Source organism: Aptenodytes patagonicus, chromosome 7, assembly GCF_965638725.1.
Source record: "Aptenodytes patagonicus chromosome 7, bAptPat1.pri.cur, whole genome shotgun sequence".
NCBI classification, from domain to species: domain Eukaryota; kingdom Metazoa; phylum Chordata; class Aves; order Sphenisciformes; family Spheniscidae; genus Aptenodytes; species Aptenodytes patagonicus.
This window is the reverse complement of record NC_134955.1, coordinates 13,265,351-13,284,879: the sequence shown is the minus strand read 5'-3', so window position 1 is coordinate 13,284,879 and position 19,529 is coordinate 13,265,351. Positions and strand designations below refer to the sequence as shown.

The 19,529-nt window shown below is 40.3% G+C and overlaps 2 protein-coding genes across 2 annotated transcripts; both read right to left on the bottom strand.

Moving 5' to 3' along the window:
- Positions 1-1,828: 1,828 nt before the first annotated feature.
- On the bottom strand, positions 1,829-3,122 carry ASCL3 (achaete-scute family bHLH transcription factor 3). Its single transcript, XM_076343373.1, has one exon. It carries the CDS (start codon positions 2,722-2,724, stop codon positions 2,170-2,172), a length of 555 nt encoding a protein of 184 aa, XP_076199488.1. The 5' UTR covers positions 2,725-3,122; the 3' UTR covers positions 1,829-2,169.
- Positions 3,123-6,900: 3,778 nt separating this feature from the next.
- On the bottom strand, positions 6,901-18,814 carry TMEM9B (TMEM9 domain family member B). Its single transcript, XM_076344034.1, has 5 exons — positions 18,692-18,814; positions 16,738-16,829; positions 13,001-13,109; positions 11,889-12,023; positions 6,901-8,068 (listed from the first exon to the last, which is right to left on the bottom strand). Exons 1-5 carry the CDS (start codon positions 18,773-18,775, stop codon positions 7,913-7,915), a joined length of 576 nt encoding a protein of 191 aa, XP_076200149.1. The 5' UTR covers positions 18,776-18,814; the 3' UTR covers positions 6,901-7,912.
- Positions 18,815-19,529: the final 715 nt, after the last annotated feature.

Here is a 19,529-nt window from a genome sequence, read left to right as displayed (position 1 = left end):
GAAAACTAGCACAGCAAACCCAGCAAGAAGAGTGGATTAACTGCTGCAAAATGCATCTTTTAAGTCAGCAAATCAACACAATATATTCACTTGTTTCACAACTACACAAACTCCCCTATTATAAACCAAAACAAGATGGAATCAGTAACACTTTGTGAAGAAATGCAACTATAAATTCTACATTAAAGCACATTTTAAACCCATTCAGTGCTGTTACTGCTGAGAGCCAGGCTATTTCTGTATAAAACAGGGCACTGACAAAGGCAACTGTGCAACACAGATTTGTTTTTTCTGGATAACTCCAAGTACTTCGACACAGTAGTTTCAAACTTACCAGCTATTGGTAACACAACATCTGGTCAATTTGGATTTAATCCCAATGCAGAAATCTTGCCCTTTTGCCTGTTTGACGCAGGAAGCCACTAGCTGCCAGTGTTTCCTAGTTGCTACGGAGGTTGCCACAGTTGTTACTACCAGGATCGGACATCTGGACCTTACTGGTTAAAAACTAGTGGAATGTGACTAGAGAGAGGACCATTTGTCTGCCACTCATCCACGTGATTTTCAAGTCCCCATTGATCTAGATATTGCACTAAAAGACTGCAGGGGCAGAGAAGGAATTATAAGAGGGCGGTGTCCTCTAGGCTTTCTGCCTAGTATTGCAGGGCAAAAAATAACATCATACGAAGCTACAGTTCAGATTTAGAAAAAAAAAAGCCCACCACCCCAGAGTGTGACAAATAAATTGGTTTGAAATGCAGACAGAAAGGTTGAAGCTGAGACAAACTGAGGTCAAATAGCTTTACAAACTTTCCCTTTTCACAATAAAGGGGAAGAATTAATGTATTCTACGCTTTTCCTGCAAAGTACATATCAAAAACATGCCAGAATACAATGCAGAAACCTACCTGTTAATCCCTGCTGTGATCCCTAATCTTCATTTTCTCCTTAACAAATGTTAACTCTTTCTTTTTTTTTTTTTTTTTTTTGGGGGGGGGAGGGGGAGAGGAATACTTAATATCATTTTGTAGGCATTTTTCAATTCACTGCTATGAAAACAAGATAACAGAGGGGATGATTGCAATTAGGGACAAGGATACAGCACTTGGGAAGTCTGCAACCATTTTCTGTACATTCTGCTGTACTCACAGACTACCTGCTCTCATGCTGTCAGCAGAACTGTTGTTTAATATAAATAATGCAATTCCCTTACATACAGTAAATGTTAAGAACACTTTGCCAGTTATGAGCTAAACTCTCTTCACCATCTTCACATAAATCTATTCTATACCACTTAGCTGAAACCATCAATAGTACAGCGGAACAGACTGGGAGGTCGGGGAAGATGACCCCAGACCTCAGTCATTATCAGTGAAAGTCCTGAAAAATTTCTGTTGCAGGATTTTTTTTTCCCCAAGGCTAAGACCTTGCCAACCCTCTTTATACTGTGTATCGTGTGAGCAGTCCTAGTAATTTTTATGGGTGCTGACAGCTGAAGAAGAATCCAATTTTCAATAGAAATTAGGCTAAGTCAACGGTTTTTAATGGGATTAAAACATTCATTAATAAGAAAAGGATGGAACAGCACTTGCAAAGACATTATGCTCTTCCTATGTTCAGTAACCGTGCTTCAGAGAGCTGCTACCCTCCTCTTTTTATTTTACCCCTTTTAAACAAAGTTATCCTTTCTGTTGGCATCTAACAACGTTCCTGGGAACCTTTAAAAGGCCTTTTAAGAGAAACACTGGCAATTAGACCAAAAATCTTTTAAGAAAGTGCATGTGAGAGTAAACCAGTAACATTACAGAAAATGAGAGGAATCTCAGTCCCATCAGTAGAAAGATTTTATTTTGAAGCATGCAGTTTGTGATGATACATACAGTTACTTCACACATTTAGGTATTACATTTTTGGTTTGATGACAATTTTAGAAATGTTTTCTGATTTCCATGAATTAACTAACTTAGGCCATTCAGATGAGATTTCCTCAGTTGTCTTTTTCGTATCTAAGTGTAGTTACTATCTGCAAAATCAAAACTCTTTTCTGTGGGCTTATACTGACACATGCTGTGATCTGCTCTTAAGATGTGCCAGGAACGTGCACGTCATTAACGATGTAGTGGCTACTAGGCTCCTAGACAGGATACCTTTTGCTTGGTTTGGAATGGTTTAGATCGTCTTCAAAAACTGGCTTTGTTTGTTAATTGCTTTAGGTGCTTGGCTTGGCTCTATGACATTTTTTTCTGCCACCACAGAATCACTGTACAGAACAGACTGTAGGTAGCTGATGTATTTTATTGCAGCACGGAGCGTCTCTACTTTGCTGAGCCGTTTCTCCAAGTATTCCTTAGGTAGGTGATGCCTCAGTTTAGCATAGCCTTCATTGACACATTTAACCCTCTGTCTTTCTCTCTCATTCCTCTTTCTGATGAAAGCTGGCCCATAGGAGTACTCACTTCTGCGGTAATTGGAGTGGGGCATTTGGTAGGGAAAGGTGCAGGGCTCACTGTAGAAGTTCTCCGCGATGAGATGCTCAGACATGAAAGGAAGGAATGACAAATCTTCAGAGCAAGTGACCTGGTTTGGTGTTTCTGGGTACACGTGAAAGGCGACCACTGGGTCGGCACTGAAAGGCCTAGCCAGCTGTATGCGCTGAGTCTCAGTACAGATGGACAACTTGTCCATGAGGTTACGGTAGCTTTTGCCATCCATCAGGTTCTGCATTTAACCTGGAAATGCATAATTACATAATAGTTTAAACAACTCATACTGAACAGTAGAAAAAACTCACCTGGACTTACCAACACTTGGCATTACTGGCATTTTCCAGAAGAGACTTTTAATGCATTTGTGACATTTCAGAATGGCGTTGGAAGATCGCTACATAGAGCAGACAATGTCCCATTTGAAAATACAGGAAAGTGCAAGTCACAACACTGATTAAAATAATTCACAAGAGATTTTAAGAAAATAAAGCCACTAAAGCTTCCTAAAGGAAACAGCAGTCTCCTTTCACCTCAGTTTTAGAAATTAAGAGAATCTACTCTTATGTACTCCACATAGATCTAGCTTGCTCCAAATCCACCAAAACTTACATCTCTACAGACAATAAACAAAGCAGGCCAACATCTGAGGCATTTTCTCCACCCTCTTCTCCTCCCTGAAAAAAATTAAATCTACAATTCCAGTAACAGACTCTCTGTCCATACCAAAAAGCCCTCAAAGACAATTTTTTTTCTTTCTCTATTCATTTGATATCTCATTCACTATACTATCTTCATTAGATGGAAAACTTGTGCAGGGAATGGATCTCAATCGTAATTTTACGTCTGTCAGGTATTACATCCATTCTACATAAAAAGTTTTACAAAAAGTTTAGAGGATTAATTTCTTTCTGCTAAACCTGACATCTCCATGGATCCTCATGCTCCTTCTACACTCACCTACAGATTAAACACAGATATGAAATACTAAATACAATCCTACTGATAGAGGATTATGAAATAATCAATTTATTAAAGGAAAAAATGCATGTCCTAATAATATTTTTCCAATTATAAATTATTTTACTAAGAAGGGACTGCACACAGTTGTTGGGGCATTCCTAGAAACCTGTTACTCAGACTGGCCTACTAAAACCACATACCCTCTCTTCAGAGCAGCATTACAGCAGGTGTAACTACTCAAATCACCCTTATATATTTATTAGAAAGATAATCTTGCAGTGTTTTATAGGAAGCTACATTATAGTGCCTTCCCAATATCATTATTCAAACAGCTAAATATCAGCATAACTGTAATGATTGTTACCTAACAGCTACTTAAAAATAAATTTTAAATAACTAGTTAATTTTTAAAGAATTACTGTGATCCATCCTCACGGATTGCAAGCAATACTTGCCTACACAGAATCTATCAAAAAATGCTCTTACTCACTATCCACTTCCACATCTATACATTGCTGTCTAAAACACTTAGGTTATATTACACCCTCTAAAATAGAAAACACACCTGAATGTTAAAATGGGTTACCAGAAACATCTAGATTCCATACTCACAAAAACCTTGCAAAGCTTCAAATGTTCCAACCACGGTTCCATAACATAAATGGGATACCCTTAATCCTTCACAAGGATATGGGGATATTTTAATGTTTTCTAATGATTTCATACCTGCCACATTTAATACAGAGAGAATTTTTACTCAGTATGGACCTATCCTCACAACATATTCTATCAAAATGCCTCTGTATTCAGTGTTGTCTCTTCTTCTAATGCACACAGATCTCTCAACAGAAATCCTGTGGGTTAAGAATTCATTTATAGCATGCTGTTAGACAAGACAGAAAGTCACACGCATCTTAAACAGGTACTTCTGTAGGTAGGCTGAAAGCATGAACACACATCCATTTTACATTAATATACATGCAGAAAGTCAGAGGCTAATATATAAACTCGTTATAAAACAGAAATAGTAGACAGTCGTCTTCCCCTTTTCTACTTACACAGTTTGGGTTATTGTCTAAAAACTTTCTACTGCTAACTTAAAAACATTGTCGGAGGAAAAAAAGGTCCATTACATAGCAAAAAAAAAACCAAAACTTTATAGCAAAACATCACTATAAAGCAAGAAACCAAAACCAACACAACCCTAAGAAGAGATACTTGCAGTATTTGTTGCTTCGTACTAACACTTCTGCTGCATAACAGCATTACATAAAACAGTTATCTGCTGCCTTACTACCTGCACGAAGTGCAAAATGCAACTGTTAGGATCGTTTTCCTTTTAGACTGAGAGACTCACCAATCTTCAGATGAAAGTAAAATCCAAGGAAACAAGATGTGCTATTTTAAGACTGATGAATAACACCTGAAAACATCTGAATGATATTAAAAAAAGAAGTTAATGTTCCATTTTTCTTACACCTTATTTAGTAAGATATCATATTAAACACGATTCATTAAAAAGCTACGGAAGCACTGTTACTGAATAGCTGGTAGAAGCAATTTACAAAAACATTGATATTCGGTGAAGATCTGTTGCTAGATACAGCAATACGCAAGTCTCTTACCTGAATTATGTAGCTTGTTCCGCTGAGTCAATGACTGCTGCAATTTATAGTCAATTGACAACATGCAAAGTAGCTTACAGTTAGATCTGCTCATTTCTGGTTTGGCTTTTCCACCCACACCACAGCTATGATGGCAACAAAACTTGGCATTAAGGGCTAGAAATTTTAAAACTGTATTGAACACAAGCAGATTACCTGAGAAAGTAGTCAGGAATGTGGTGGTTTTGGTTTTGGGTTTTTTTTTTTTACTTCCTGTTACAGTTTACTAAAAGCAGTATTTTCATTTATTGGCATTTCGTACTTTAATGTCTAAGTATAATGATCAGCTAGAATTTAGTTAAATATTTACCATCAAGGCATAAACAAACTAATTTTCATAGCTTCATTTTAAACACAGAAAATCAGCATTTATTTAGAAGAAACTTTTGATGGATTTGTCTCTAGATTAGAGGTGAGGACACACATGAGTTAGCTTAATACCCTCAAATTTAGTCTTCATTATACCTGTAATTTTGGGTAATTCCCTTAGTGTTAAGCAGTATAACACCATATAAAAGATGTCTAATAAAGCATTTATGGAGGTAGACAAGACATTGAAAACAGTGAGCAATCAGTAGCAAGACAAACGTTTTAAAGTTTTGCTTAAACTTAGAAACACAGTATGGAGCAATCAGTCTGTATAATCAAATATATATGGGTATATAGATGCTACATATATCAGTACATAGCTGTCCAATTGCACAGGTGCAAGGAAATAGGACACCTAACTTCAGAACTCCCCCATCTTACAGGATTACCTTGACACTTTAGACTATCTCACTATTTGGCCCTTCTATCGATCAAAGTAAAACCACACAAAAAAAAACCCAAACCAAACCAGTTTAGCTTAAAACTTTCAGAAGACACTGTAAGATTAGACACACTCGATCTGCAAGAGAGCTACATACACCCAGTCTTGTCTTCTTGGGACTGTCAGCCACCAAAGAAAGCATTCTGCTTCTGCTGCCCTTGTGTGGGGCCACAACAACGCTGTATTCTGCATCCTCCTTCCCATGCCAGCTTCAGGCCTCATCAGAAAGGCAGCCAAGAGGTAGAACGTCTACTACAACCGGTAGACGGGCATGTATTCACCAAACAAGTTACATTATTTTTCTTTAGGGGGCCCTAGGTACATCACTGTCATAACCAGTTATCGACTCAGGGTGGGATGTTGAACGCAGTAACTGAGGCCAAGTATGAATTTTTTTTTTTGTCCTGTCAATGCACCTTGTGCTTTTTTTTTTTTTTTTTTTAATTTAAAGAAAGAATCCTGTGTCTCCACCAGTTAGCCACCCATTATAATTCCTTCCAGATTAACTCAGTTTCTGGAAGACTTCAGGACTGACAAGAGAATGAAGCTCTGTATCTGCAAAAGAGCTGCAGTCAGGGCAAATGTTGTTATAGGGCAACTATGTTTCCAGCCCAGACGTGGCAGAGCTATGTGTACAGGTACAGTTTATTTCCCATGCTACTCTGTCCCCCAGGCTGCAGGCTAAGGAAGCCAAAACTGCACCCGGCAACATACAGTACTGTTCCACGTACCATTTCCTTCCACACTGGAACTGAAAACTGCATAAGACAATAATGTAACTACATATGCATAGCCAAATTCGAGTCAGGGATTAAAACCTTTTTCCAATTAGCAATTTGGTGAGCCTTTCTTTCCTTTATCTAAGCACTGAACAAGTGCATATTTTTACTCTGAAGCATTTTCAGAGAAGTGCTTTTATAGATGGCATTTACATGCAGGGTAACGAGGGAGAAAAATGATGACATACAGATAATGCACATTCATTTTTCAAAAATCAGTTTTATCTTTAATTGTTACATTCCAAAGGGGATATATGAAAGTTAGTCATCTAGCAACTGTATACCTCTTAAGAGAGATGAGTACAGAATCACAGATAAAAAAATACACCTAACTCCCAAGATGACAGGTGCTAGAGAAAGTATGTGCCTTACACCATCAATCCAGACAAATGCAGAAAGATTTTTATAATAAATATTTCATCATATACTAACTCCTGAGACTTTACCCATGAAAAGAAAGGGAAAAGATTTTAAGAGATATCATACACATACAATATATTAAGCTATTAAAGCAAAATAGAACAAAATGCCAACACTGTCTTGATATGCACTGCATTTGAGTTTATCTACATCACAGTACTTTAAGTATGCAGCTCAAAGAGTCAGTGTCCATTTAAGTTTTGCCTTAAATCTGCAAACATCACTTGACGTACAAGCATCTTGAAAGTACGAGTGCAAGAAACCAAATTATTAATACAGCCAATCAGGATTTCATTCTCTCATATGAAAACTACACTGCAAGATTTAGATTTCCAGTGCCCAGCATTAGTCAGCAGAAAATCCAAGTATATTTACAAAAGATCTTTACATAAAGTGATTAGTGAGTTGTAAGTAATTACTGTGCTCCCAGGTACTTTTTAACCACATAAATAGTAGTGAGAAATATATAGTTAAAAACCACCATGAAGTCACAACTGTAAATAAGGTACCACAGTGGCAACCCAAGATATCTTAGGGTTTGTTTTCTTTTCAGTTTTCTTAGTAAAAGCCATTTGAAAATGTAAAGATTTTATCTTTTGGTTAACTAATCTTTTTAAATTGCTTCCACTCCAGTACAACTTTCAAAGTTCAAATACTTTTTTCTTTATTTTTTTTAAATCAATAATGAACCATTCAAGAAAACCCTTCTGAATTGGCAGGATCAGGAAGACATAAGTCAGCTCTTTCAATTAGTCCACTTTACTTCCCTGGAGTTATTTTACTGAGATACAATTAACTCAGCACAACATGACGGTCAAAGACAGATTTGCGTTGCTCTTGGACCTGTAACTTCCAACGCTGCTGGGCATACTCCACTTTGTTCAACACATTGGCACGACTCCGAGAACGAGCCAGCACATCATGTGCATTTGCAAAAGGCTGGTGATCCTGGAATGGAAAAAGTCATTAGTTAGATCTCAACAATTCCATTGAGCAATTACGTTAGTCTTTTTTGTTGTTACATTCCAAAGGATGGGGGGGGGGGTGTCCAAGTTTTTTGAATAGTTAGAACTGTTCTTCAACTTCTCATTCAAAGTAACTTCCACAGGTTTCCCAAATAGGCCAAACTTCATCATCAAACCATCAAAAAATTATCTGCTGCCCAGAGACATCATGGTGAGCTGCAAGATCAGAACCACGGTCTTGCATCCATTAGCAGCTGGTGGGACAGAAGCCTAGAACAGACCCAGGCGCTGGAAACCTCCTGTTATTGTCGTGAATGCACTTCACTTTAAAACTGAATTAGAGAGTCAGTTCTCTGCCAGCTCTTGGCCATTTAACCATCAGGCAGTTCAGGATGTTCACACACAGCTTCTATATAAAGCCAACACTCTCTGATGTTTACCAAACTAAACCCATTGTACTGAGCTGTCTAAAAGCACAGTGTCAATACAGCTGTTTAAGTGACAGAGCTCAACAATAACTGAGCACTTGTTTAATATTTACTCTGTTTTCTAACAGTGCCTGCAAAGCTTTATTTTCTTCTAGTAAATATAACCAAGTTATAAACAGTAAAAGTTGGAACTGAACTTCTTATTTGGCTGTCAAACTGTTTTGGACAAAGTCATGTTGCTAAAGCTATGTCAGAAAGCATCATATATACAATGCACAATGAAAAATAACGTAATTATGTCCTGTATTAAATAACTGTCTTTTTTGTATGTCTACACTTCATATTCCTCCCCCCCCCCCCCCCCCCCCGAACACTTCTGAAGACATTTACATTAATGGATACTTTATTTGTGACATGACTGTGTAGAGTGGCTCAATGATAATTCTTAGTAGTACAGAGATTATCATTAATGATACCTATTGAAGTGATGCCTAGAAGTCTCGAAGCCACACATGAGCCTCACTGGGCTAAGAAATTTGCTCATAGAGAATAAGAGACAATCTCTGACCCAAAGAGCTATAGTCTCACCATAAAAAATTATGCAGTTGGATATACCTAGAATGGGCAGTTAACAGGTGACAAATCACTTCATTCACAGGGAAACAAAATCACAATAGCAACACATTTGTACCATAAAATAGACGGTGGAAGGGAGAGTGCAGGACAAGCTAGATGGTACTGGCTTTCCTGATAAACAACCACCTCAGCTCAAAGGCTAGGTACTGTCAATTTCTACGTAGACAACAAGGGGAAAAAAGAATTTAAGAGGAAAGAGGTCTATGGAAGTGGCTTACATTCATCAGTTGCCACTGCCATCAATGGGCAACGAGAAAGAGCAAACATACTGGCTTGAAATTCAGCAACAAAAATCGATGCACACAGTATTTCCAAAGTGTGACAAGGATCAATACCTCAAGAACTTGCAAGAGGGAAGGCAAGGATGGGGATAAGTCATGAGGGACCTTAAATTATTTCTCATTCACTGTCACAGAAGGAGGATAAACAGGAAAGGAGCAACATGAACTAAGCAAGGACCTGAAGCGCTTTTTGTTCCAAGCACTACTGCAGTTACAAGCACTAGTGACTCCACAAGCACAGGTAATGGTCACAGTAACAGTTTACAGCAAAACATGAAATCGGTTAAGATGGATCCAGATTTTAAGGTAAACTCATTCTGCAGTTAACCGGAGCTCTGCCACAGGACTTATTTCATTTTTTCCACCTACAATCAGAAGATTCTAACCCAGATTTGGAGGTATGAATATAATTTATCTGAGGTACAAAATAAAAATAATTTGTCTGAGGTATAGCATACAGCACAAGTTCACTTAATTCAAGTAGGAATCTGCCCAATTTGCTATAAGAATGCAGACAGAAAAAGGGTCATTCAAATCCCTCCTTTCCAAAAAACCCCACCCCAATATCCTCCTAGAAGTGACTGGGAAAACCTTAAGACGTCAATACAAAGACATTTGGAATATGTCTCCATGTAATACACAAGGAAGTGCAGAAACAGTAGGACATAATAGCATTAGTATACCTCTTGTCAGACAATGTTAGCTCAAACTTGCGTAACAACCACATATTTTTATTGTGAAATCAAAGTAAATAAAGAAGGCACAGCTGATAAAAGCTATTATCTAGGAAAATGCTTGATTTTGAATACATAATATCCCCCACTGCAGCACAGAAATACCTTTTTAAGTCAAGATGGCTGATGTGGCCACTGTTGATGAAAAAAATGGTAGAACTAAAGAATATGCTTTTCCTCAGTTTACTAGCAATGACAGTTGTCACTCCAAAAACAAAAACAACCTGGAGAAACTGAGTGCAACTCACATTAAAATCCAGAGATACACAGCATAACAGAGCATAGCTTTTACTGGTTTTGATACCTTCAGATCTATGAAGCCACTGAAGCAACAGGCAGTCAGAACTACAGGGCTTTTAAACGGATTTTAAAAAGTGTTGCCATCATAATCTTGTTTCACCAAGAACAAACTTATTTATCTCCTCCTATTAACTCCCTATTTATTTGAAGGAACGATGAAAATATTCTTAACAATTCTATTGTAAGACACTAATAAACATTGTAAGTCTTTTTGACTAGCTCCCATTTACTTCAACAGCAATAAAGTGCTCATGTCTGCTGAAAGGCTTAGGTTAAGCAGACAGCAATCTTCCCGTTTCATACTCTGGGTTAGGTTTCAGAAATTCTTTCTAAGGTTATGCAACACATGAAGCGTACTTTATCAGTAAAAGTGGTGCTGCTTGAGGGCTCAATACAGAAAGTACATTGATGCTGAGACTTCAGAATTGTTTTCTCAGTTTGTGTGGTTCAACACTGACACTTTACCACCAACCCAGCTGCCATTTTAGAAAACCCTCCTCACAGTACTTTATGGCGATACTTGTCCCAGGCATGCAGATTCATCAGGTTCAGATGCACACAGATTCATCAGATGCAAAGCCATAGTCCATATTTTTACACAATTCTAAGTCCCCCTTCAATACACAGATGACCTACTCCCACCAGCCAATATTCCTTATCCACACTGATCAGGTACTAAGTGTCTCACTCTTTCCAATACAAGGTTTCATAAGGTCTTACATCCCCTTCTTGTAATGGTACTGAAAACAATTTTGTTCCATTTTTATTAGAAGTCAAAAACACTGTGTTGGAGATTGGAAAGGCCAGTGATGACAGGAAACCAAGTCACTAATGGACTGCTCCCCTTTTCCTCCCAAAAAAAGGCTGTTCTGATCTGTTGGAATATACTAGTTTCATATATGGTCACATTCTGGTTTCTAGCTGTAATACTAAGAAATTATTTCAGCATCCATCACTATTTTTCTTCATTATAATAATTTCTTCTTGAATTTTTAGCATCAACAAATTCAAACTGGAGCAATAGAAGATGCAACCCCTCTACTTTCTTTTTGTAGAGAGAAATCTAAGCAGTAAGCCATTTGCATAAATGTGATCACTAGCAAGACTATGGATCATTAACACTTAAGAAGTTGTACCTCCTATATATGCTTACCTCCATTCCTACTCCGTTTCTTCTCTGAGAAAATAATCTGTGTCTAGAGCTGGGATAACTGAAGCAGTCCTCATCTTACTACTTTCTAGCCCAGTGAAAAATGAAAGAGTGGCTTCACAGAAGTCATCACACAGCTTTCTTTTCCTTTCTGTTCAGGAAAAGCATTTACACTGCCCGGCAAAAGAAGCTGCTCATCCAAAATAGTTATTTAACAACTAACCATCCCAACCTTTATGTTAACCCAAGTACACAAGAACTCTGGTAAACTCACCCCAATGTCTTCATCACTTTGTATGAGCTGTGAATGTCCAAAGAGACGTCTCTTCAGTATAGGTTCCACCAGTGTAAGGTACACCATGTACAGAAGAAGTAGGCCCAAAATAGACAGGTATATGATGATTGTAACCTACACAATGCAAGCACAGCTTATGCCAGAATTGTGACATTCCCCCCACAATCTCTCAGCAGGCAGCAAGGACCAAAAGAAGAATACACGCAAAGTTTGTGATGAGCCTGTCACTCTTTGGTAGTGTCACCAGATGACTTAAAACCCACGAACAGAGAAAAAACACCAAACTACGACCTAGGTATTAAAAGGGTTTGGGGCAGACAGGTGTTAACTTGAAACAGTTTCTCTTAGTGAGGCCTTGCTAAAAATCTTACGCCATCCTTCTTAAAACAACTTGGTGTTATAAATCTCACCTCAACCAAGACAACTGTTCAGTTTGGCCATTAAACTGGGGTAAGGAATTTGGGGGTTCCTGCATGGTCTCCATTCTCTAGCATAGATCTGCATTCAAACAGTCACTAAGAAAAATGGGAAGGCAGAAAGAAATACCGAACTTTGGTCTAAGAGACCAAAAAAAGAAGTCTGTGTTATAAAAGAAGAAAAGATGCACTACACAGTCTATTTACCCCAGCCTAGGGTTCAATGGCTCCAATAGGATAAGAATGCGAAGAATATAGAAATCGTGTTAGAGCAAACATGGACAATTTTGGTCTTCTTAGCTTGCCAACATACAAAGAAAATTTATAGTAAGCAAGTAAGACAGCTGAATAATGAGAGGCCCTCTAAAATAATAACGAAAACAAAGTCCAAAGCTTGACAAAATGCCCTAGAACACTCAGAATTTCAGCAAGGTGTAAAGCTTAATCTCAGAAGCGGAGATCTTCAATAAACGATCTCAAGCCCGCTCCTTCAGCTATAGCTTGATACTACTGTTACTACTCAAGATGAATTGTGAGCTACTACCATGAAAAAAGTTAAATCTTAGGCTGCTTTAAAAAAATTTTCCCTTTAAAAAGAATATTTCTCTAAAAGACAGACACATCTACTAATCAGTTGAAGTATTTGATATATGCCAACAGAATTACATTGTTTACCTTAATTGTGACAGAGCTTCTCTCTTCATATTTGCACTCACAACGTAAACAGTATGCTTCTACATCAGGTCCAGGGACAGGCATAGGCTCAACCACATGAAGACAATCACTGAAGAAAGACAGAAACTGCTCGGTCAGTTTTGAGCTGGTTTTAGCTTACCTGTTCCACTATGCATGCAGACCCCAGCTGCATGAGCTTAACCTTTGCTTAAGTTCAGCTGTTCTAAATTATAGGTAGCCAAGATTTAAAAAAAAAAAATCCAAAATTACTTTACTTAAACAAGAAATTCAGCTATTGACAAGGTGCTAAACAAGTTTTAAGATCTTTCTAACTCAAAACAATGTTTTCATTTTTCAGTGAAAGTATTAAAGCTGTTAGCATACCAAGTTCAAGGATTTGAATCCCAGCATGAATGCATCATTTGACACTGACATCATGGATGAAAGTAAACTCCACCTATACACTTCTTTCTTCATCATACTCAAAAGAGCCTTATTCTATCCTTCCACTATCTGAAGGGAAATTAACCTCTCTCTGGTGTTCATGAACAGAAGTTCTTTTTTCTTGCCATCACAAGTTACAGGCATTGAAGAAAAAGAAGTCGTCAGATGGGCTGTTTCTCTAAGCAACAAGATACTGAATAAATAGCATTCAGTTTTCAGCACTGGACCCGGATGCTAAAGCATCATTTGACTTAAAAGATTACAAAATATAAGTCAGTCCCATGCCAAAAAGCATGGTTGACAATCTTATGGGCACTCTATACCACAGCACTAAAATCCAGCTGCCATGAGACAACTGCTTCCACCAATAACTTATGTAATTTTGGTCTTTTTGCTGACTCAGGTTGGCTGTTCAGAGTTCACATCCCAAGGTCCCTGCAGAGCACTGACAGAACAAAAATCATGTTTCGCCTTTATCCTGGTTAACTCAACATTAGCACAGTCAGAAGCAGGTAATGAAACTAAACACCTGAAGTGACAGCAGCAGCCTAGCATTCAACACTCTGCTGGACTAGATTACAATGCTGCAAACACATGGCCAGACACCAACTCATCTCTTCTGTTTTCTTTGTATTTCTTCTTCTAACTAAAACTATTGAGTGTCAAGTCACATCCACTGGAGGGGAGTGGAAGGCTTATTTTTCTCATTTATTTGAAAGTAGAATTACATTCTCCTCTGTGGAGGAGTGCAGCACTCAAGCTACAAAATCAAAAATACATGCAAGTTATAATATACACAATTTCTGTTCATATGATTGAAAGCTTGCACCAATATGCTGCACAAGTATAGTAGAAAGCTTGTATGTTGCTTAAGTACCGTAGTAAGTCTGTTAACATGAATATATCAAATATTAATATCAGCTTTTTTTTTTCCTCCAGTTCAGCGTTTCAAGTTGCTAGGAAGTGTAAAATCTACCAGAACCTTAGAATTTTGATTGTGTGTTTCCTTGGACTACAATTCCATGGCAATTTTAGAGGAAAACGTAGAAAAGGCTGATCCCTTTCTAAAGGATTTTCCCACTCAATGGCCTCTACATTACCACCTTTGCCCTTGCGCCCACAGTAACAGCACCAAGGAAGCAGTCCTTCCAAGGCAAGCTAGGCTAGTCAGAAGGGCAGCTTCTGCACAGGCAGATTTCCAGTTCATTCAGCTTGTAGACAGGGTGTCCTCCCTCCCTCCACGTCCATGACTACCACTGCAGTCGGCCTCTGTACACCAATACTTTCAAAGTACAAAATACAAACACCAACACTTTCCAAGTGGGTTATTTAACCCTGCAGGTGCTTAGGCATCACTATGCCTGCCTAGCGCATTGCCCATCAGGATGGGATTGCCTGCGATAGTTCCACACCTGAGTCCAGAAGGGTGAATGCTTTTATTGGTGTCAAAGCACCCCAGCCCATATTGATGTTAGCATAATGTGCTGTTTGCCAGTCTGAAGCCAAAGAACAAACCACTCCAAGTGAAAGAAGCGAAGCTTCTGAATAAGAGTATCATGATGCACATTACAGGTTCAACATTAAAAATTAAATTTTCATTTTATGTCTGGACAAGCCAGCAGTAAGTGGTCATTATACTGTACATAATTCATAAAGACACTAAAAATTGATCTGGCTCCTGTCTCACAAGTAACTGACCTAAATACCTAAAGGATGGTGCACATCAGCCAGTTCTATTCAATAACAAGTCACTTGCACTGACGCAGAAGCCAAAGTATGGCACTAAATTTGTCGATTTTATTGCATATAAACTAGCAATCAAGCCTTTTAGAAGTGGCAAGACGACATCTCAAACAGGAGACCAAAGCCATAAAATGTTCCCAGATGGTCACTTAAGAAATTACTCAACAAAAAGAGATTTAAGATAGGAAAATAGATTTTTGAGATTCTGTATGCATCAGTATCTCTCACCATAAAATTAGTCAAGCCTTCAAAGATAATTTTTCCTTCAATCAGTACCAATATTGATTTAAAGGGAAACAGGGTCTTTTCAGCTAGCAAGGCACACGCTAAGCAGTACCCACTGAAAAAAAATCCATTTTCATTTGCAGAGAGGTAATGAACAATAAAACCAGTAACACTGCTACTCTGAAGTGTCTGCTGCAGCTGGAATTCTCCCAGTATGTTTCATCGCTGTAACATAATTTGTCAGAGTAGGACTAATGTTGTTAAGTTAATTTCAACTGGACAGTGCATTTTATGTTTATTAGTTTAGATTGAAATTTACAGTGTTGTTTCTCACAGTTCTGTAAGTAATTTACTAAGTCAAGGCACAGCTCTACACATATCTGTATCACTAATTTTATTCCTGTAATTATTTTTGTGGGCCTACTCAGGGGCATGAAATTTTCATAATCAAGATGCCAAGCTGCTGCTACTTGTCAGACTGAAAAGTCTTTTATAAATTCTTAACGTAACTGAAGAAGAGTCAATACATCAAGAAGTATGTCACGTTTTTATAGGTTGACCCAAGAATCTCTGAGCACTTCCAACATCAACACAGCTCTAAACCATGGTGTTTTATTTGTACGATTTACATAGACAATGATACTCAAGGTGAAAATACACAAGGGAGCTATACCAATGTAACAAACCACTGTCATCTCCCTTTCTTCCCCAACCCCTCATCCCTGGCCATGCACATCACTCCTCAGCTTGGAGAGGAGTCTGACAAATGCCACAGCTGGTCTAAACAATACAACAGAGCATGTTGCTGGGGCACAGAGATATAAGACCTCTCTCTCTCTGAAAAAATGTGTTGTTAGGTGGCTCAGGCCATGTCACATAACTGCACTCTCTGGCTGCCATTCTGAGGAACAGAAATATCCAGAACCAATAGTCTCTAAATGATAGGACGGGTTTCAGGAGTGGAGAAAGAGGAGACAATCCTCCCGAGTCCTAGTTCCGTGGCTGTGCTCCCTTGCCTTTACGCCATTTCAAATCACTGAATTACAACACCCTCTTCCCTTCTACTACTTCCAAGTCTAAATAAATAACTAAACATTATTTAGCAAGCAAACCAAAACAGAAGACAGGGCAAAACCAATGGATTTCAAGCCTTGTCCCTTGCTAGAGCTGAATTCTGGAGTACTTTTAAAAGAAAAGTTCCAGTAAATTATGCAAGAGATGTAATTTCTCCTGGCACCACCATAGGAGACTCACATACATTCACTATGGAACAAGTCTTTAACCAGTAAGACTCATTATAATTTTTTTATGCCACACACACTCACCAGTCTTTCTGTGAAACATTTTTGTTGTAAATATGGCCCGAATGGTCTTTGTAAGGAGGGCAGATGCATTTACATCGGACATCCTCAGAATTCTGTAAAGTAAACAACAAGCTTAGAACAAATTCTCATCAGTAACCATAACAGGATACAGAAAGCACTCTTCACATACTACGTGAAATATTTAACACAAACTACTTGCAAGTATCTTTGAATAGTCTTACTCAGGATTTCCTTCAAGTTTAAGAACAACCCTTCAAAACTACTAAGCAAGCAGAGCAATTTGTCAAGTAGCACTATTATTTTAGACAGCAAATGCATTCTTCATGAGAAAAATCTAGAGTTTAAGCTCACTCTTCTTTTTAAGAAAAAACACACGTTCAGAAGTTACTGATGTTGGTATACTCAACTATTCAACTTATGAGGACAGCTGTATAACAGACACAGTGACGAGTTTAAAACTAATGAAAGAAGATTAACCCCAAATGGAGGCTGGCAAAGAAACCTCTGTGGATAATTCTGTCCTCCCTGGCCACAAGAGAAACAACTTTGTAAGGAAAACTACTAGAGGGACTAGTACAACCTCAGGTTCCCTTGTCTTAAACAGCAGCAGGATATTGTGAGGTGGAAAAAGAGGTAAAAAACTGGAATTCCAAACGAAGGCAAAGTAAATGTGAAAAATTATGGAAACTTGTAAAAGCAAGTTTTAGAGAAACAAATTAACATTTGCATAAGCAAGAACAGGCACTGCAGAAAGAAGTGAGAAAAATTAACAGTTACGGACAGCGAGAAAGAAGTATCACCCAAAATTAACATTTAGATCACTACTGGGAAAAATGGAATTTCAGAAAAAGATCCCTTTGTGTAGTATATTAAAACAGGATAATTCATTCATTTCCCAAATTGCACAAGAAAAGAAACCCTATGGAGAGAACAGAGATGGTCAGCAAGGGGTTACAGATGAAAGCATTCTCAAACCCAAATCAGAGTAACTTATTTGAGGAAATAATAAGAGACAGAGAATAAACAGGGCTTATCTAAAGTTCAAGGCAATTCCTAACAGCATTACAAAATAATGTCTTAAGAAGCAATGGCAATAAACTTCTACACTGATCAATCAAGTCAGAGTAACACTAAGTGGGTACACGTTAGTTGGAAAACCTTGACTGCACTATATACCAAGTTACTTCTGGTCTCGCCACAGAAAAGTCACATAGCCGATTATCTTTAAAAAGGAGAAAATTCAGACACGTGGGTCTCTGACAAGAAGAAAGACTTTTACTATGAGGAGACACGATGTTCTCAGTCAGTCACAGAGACGCTAAGATTATAGTCCCAAATATTAACCCAGAAGGACCAACAGCAGAGTGTCTGCAGACACTCAGCACAGGTGAGGCAGCAGGAGCCGGCAGAGCCACGATAGGAACAGTGAGAAGAGCCCACTCTCTCTGGCGCGGAGCACCGCGCCGAAGATGAGGCGAGGGGCGGGGCAGACCCCGACCCCAGCCCAGGCACCCACAGGAACAGCAGCTTCAGCTCCAGCAAGGCCTTCCCAGCGCATACGTGGCTGCCACTTGGGAGTTTTGCGTGACGGCGTCCCCGGGCACCACGTCAAAACTACATAAATTGCTACAGACTTAAGGTTGGCGCAGAAACTGGGGGCTGGCGCAGACAGTGGCGACGCCAGGCAGGCGGGCCCCGCTCCTCCCGGCTGCCCCACGGGAAGCGCCGCGCACCCGGCGCCGCCGCCCGCTCCTGGAGCCCGCGGGGCGGCAGCCGTGCAGGGCAGTACCCGGCCGAAATCACCGGCTCCGGCCTCCACCTAAAGCAGGCCGAGGCGGCGGCGGAACGACCGGGGGGCACCGAGCGACCGGCGGGGCGGAGGAGGGGCGGGCCCCGGTACCGGGAAGGGGGGCGGGGAGTACCACCGTGATCCGTTCCCCCCCGCCCCGCTCACCTTGGCCTCAGCGCCCAGCCCCGCCAGAGCGGCCAGCGCCAGCAGCGAGCAGAGGTGCGCCCAGCCCCCGCAGCGGGCCGCCATGTCGGTCCCCGACCGCTTATCGCCGCCGCGCCGCCGCCGCCGCCGCCGCCGGCCCCCCAGCGCCCGCCGCCATCACTTCCGCCTTCCGCCGGCCTCACGTGAGGCGGCGTCCGGCCGCGATGGCGGCCCCCGCGGAAACGGCGGCGCCGCCGGATGGTTCCGGGGTGAGAGGGCGTGTCCGTGCGTGCCGGCCGGCCCCACGCGGGATCCGCGCCCCCGGGAGGCTCGGCGGGCACGGCGTGCGGGCAGGGCCGTGAAGGGCGGCCTCCGACAGGCCTCCGCTGCGGCCGGACCGCGATTTCGGCCAAACGCCCGCTGTGCGGGTTGCGGGGCCCGCTGCCCCGAGGGGGGCGAGCGCCCAACGGCGGCGGGCCCGGTGTGACCGTTAGCCGCCAGTCCCCACAGCTCTAACGGCTCCTCCCCGCGGGCGTCGGCAGCGTGGCGGCATCCCGAGCCGAGGTGACCCCCTCGCAATAACATAACGGGGAGCATACACCAGTAAGCGAAGGGGCCGTTCTGCGTAGGCCAACAAATGCGGTAACCGTTCCCAGAGAGCTCACTCGGTGATAGTAGGTAGCACTCTAAATGGGACGTTCAAGTTACAGATAATCCAGTTTTTCCATACCTGAACATACAAGGCCAATGTATATAAATCGTAATACGTTTCATAGACAGATAGATGGACAGACATGTTCCTCTGAGAAAACGTCACTAAAATCCAGCAATGTCCCTTATTCGTAGTGTGGTTGTTACT

What these genes read in the sequence shown, in the direction of transcription:
- ASCL3 (XM_076343373.1), bottom strand. Translation starts at nt 2,724, where the DNA reads ATGCAGAACCTGATGGATGGCAAAAGCTACCGTAACCTCATGGACAAG.
- TMEM9B (XM_076344034.1), bottom strand. Translation starts at nt 18,775, where the DNA reads ATGGCGGCCCGCTGCGGGGGCTGGGCGCACCTCTGCTCGCTGCTGGCG. An exon ending in GAAGCTCTGTCACAATTAAG is followed by an intron (nt 12,024 to 13,000) that starts GTAAACAATGTA and finishes TGCATTGTGTAG; the next exon opens with GTTACAATCATCATATACCT. An exon ending in AAAGTGATGAAGACATTGGG is followed by an intron (nt 8,069 to 11,888) that starts GTGAGTTTACCA and finishes TTTCCATTCCAG; the next exon opens with GATCACCAGCCTTTTGCAAA.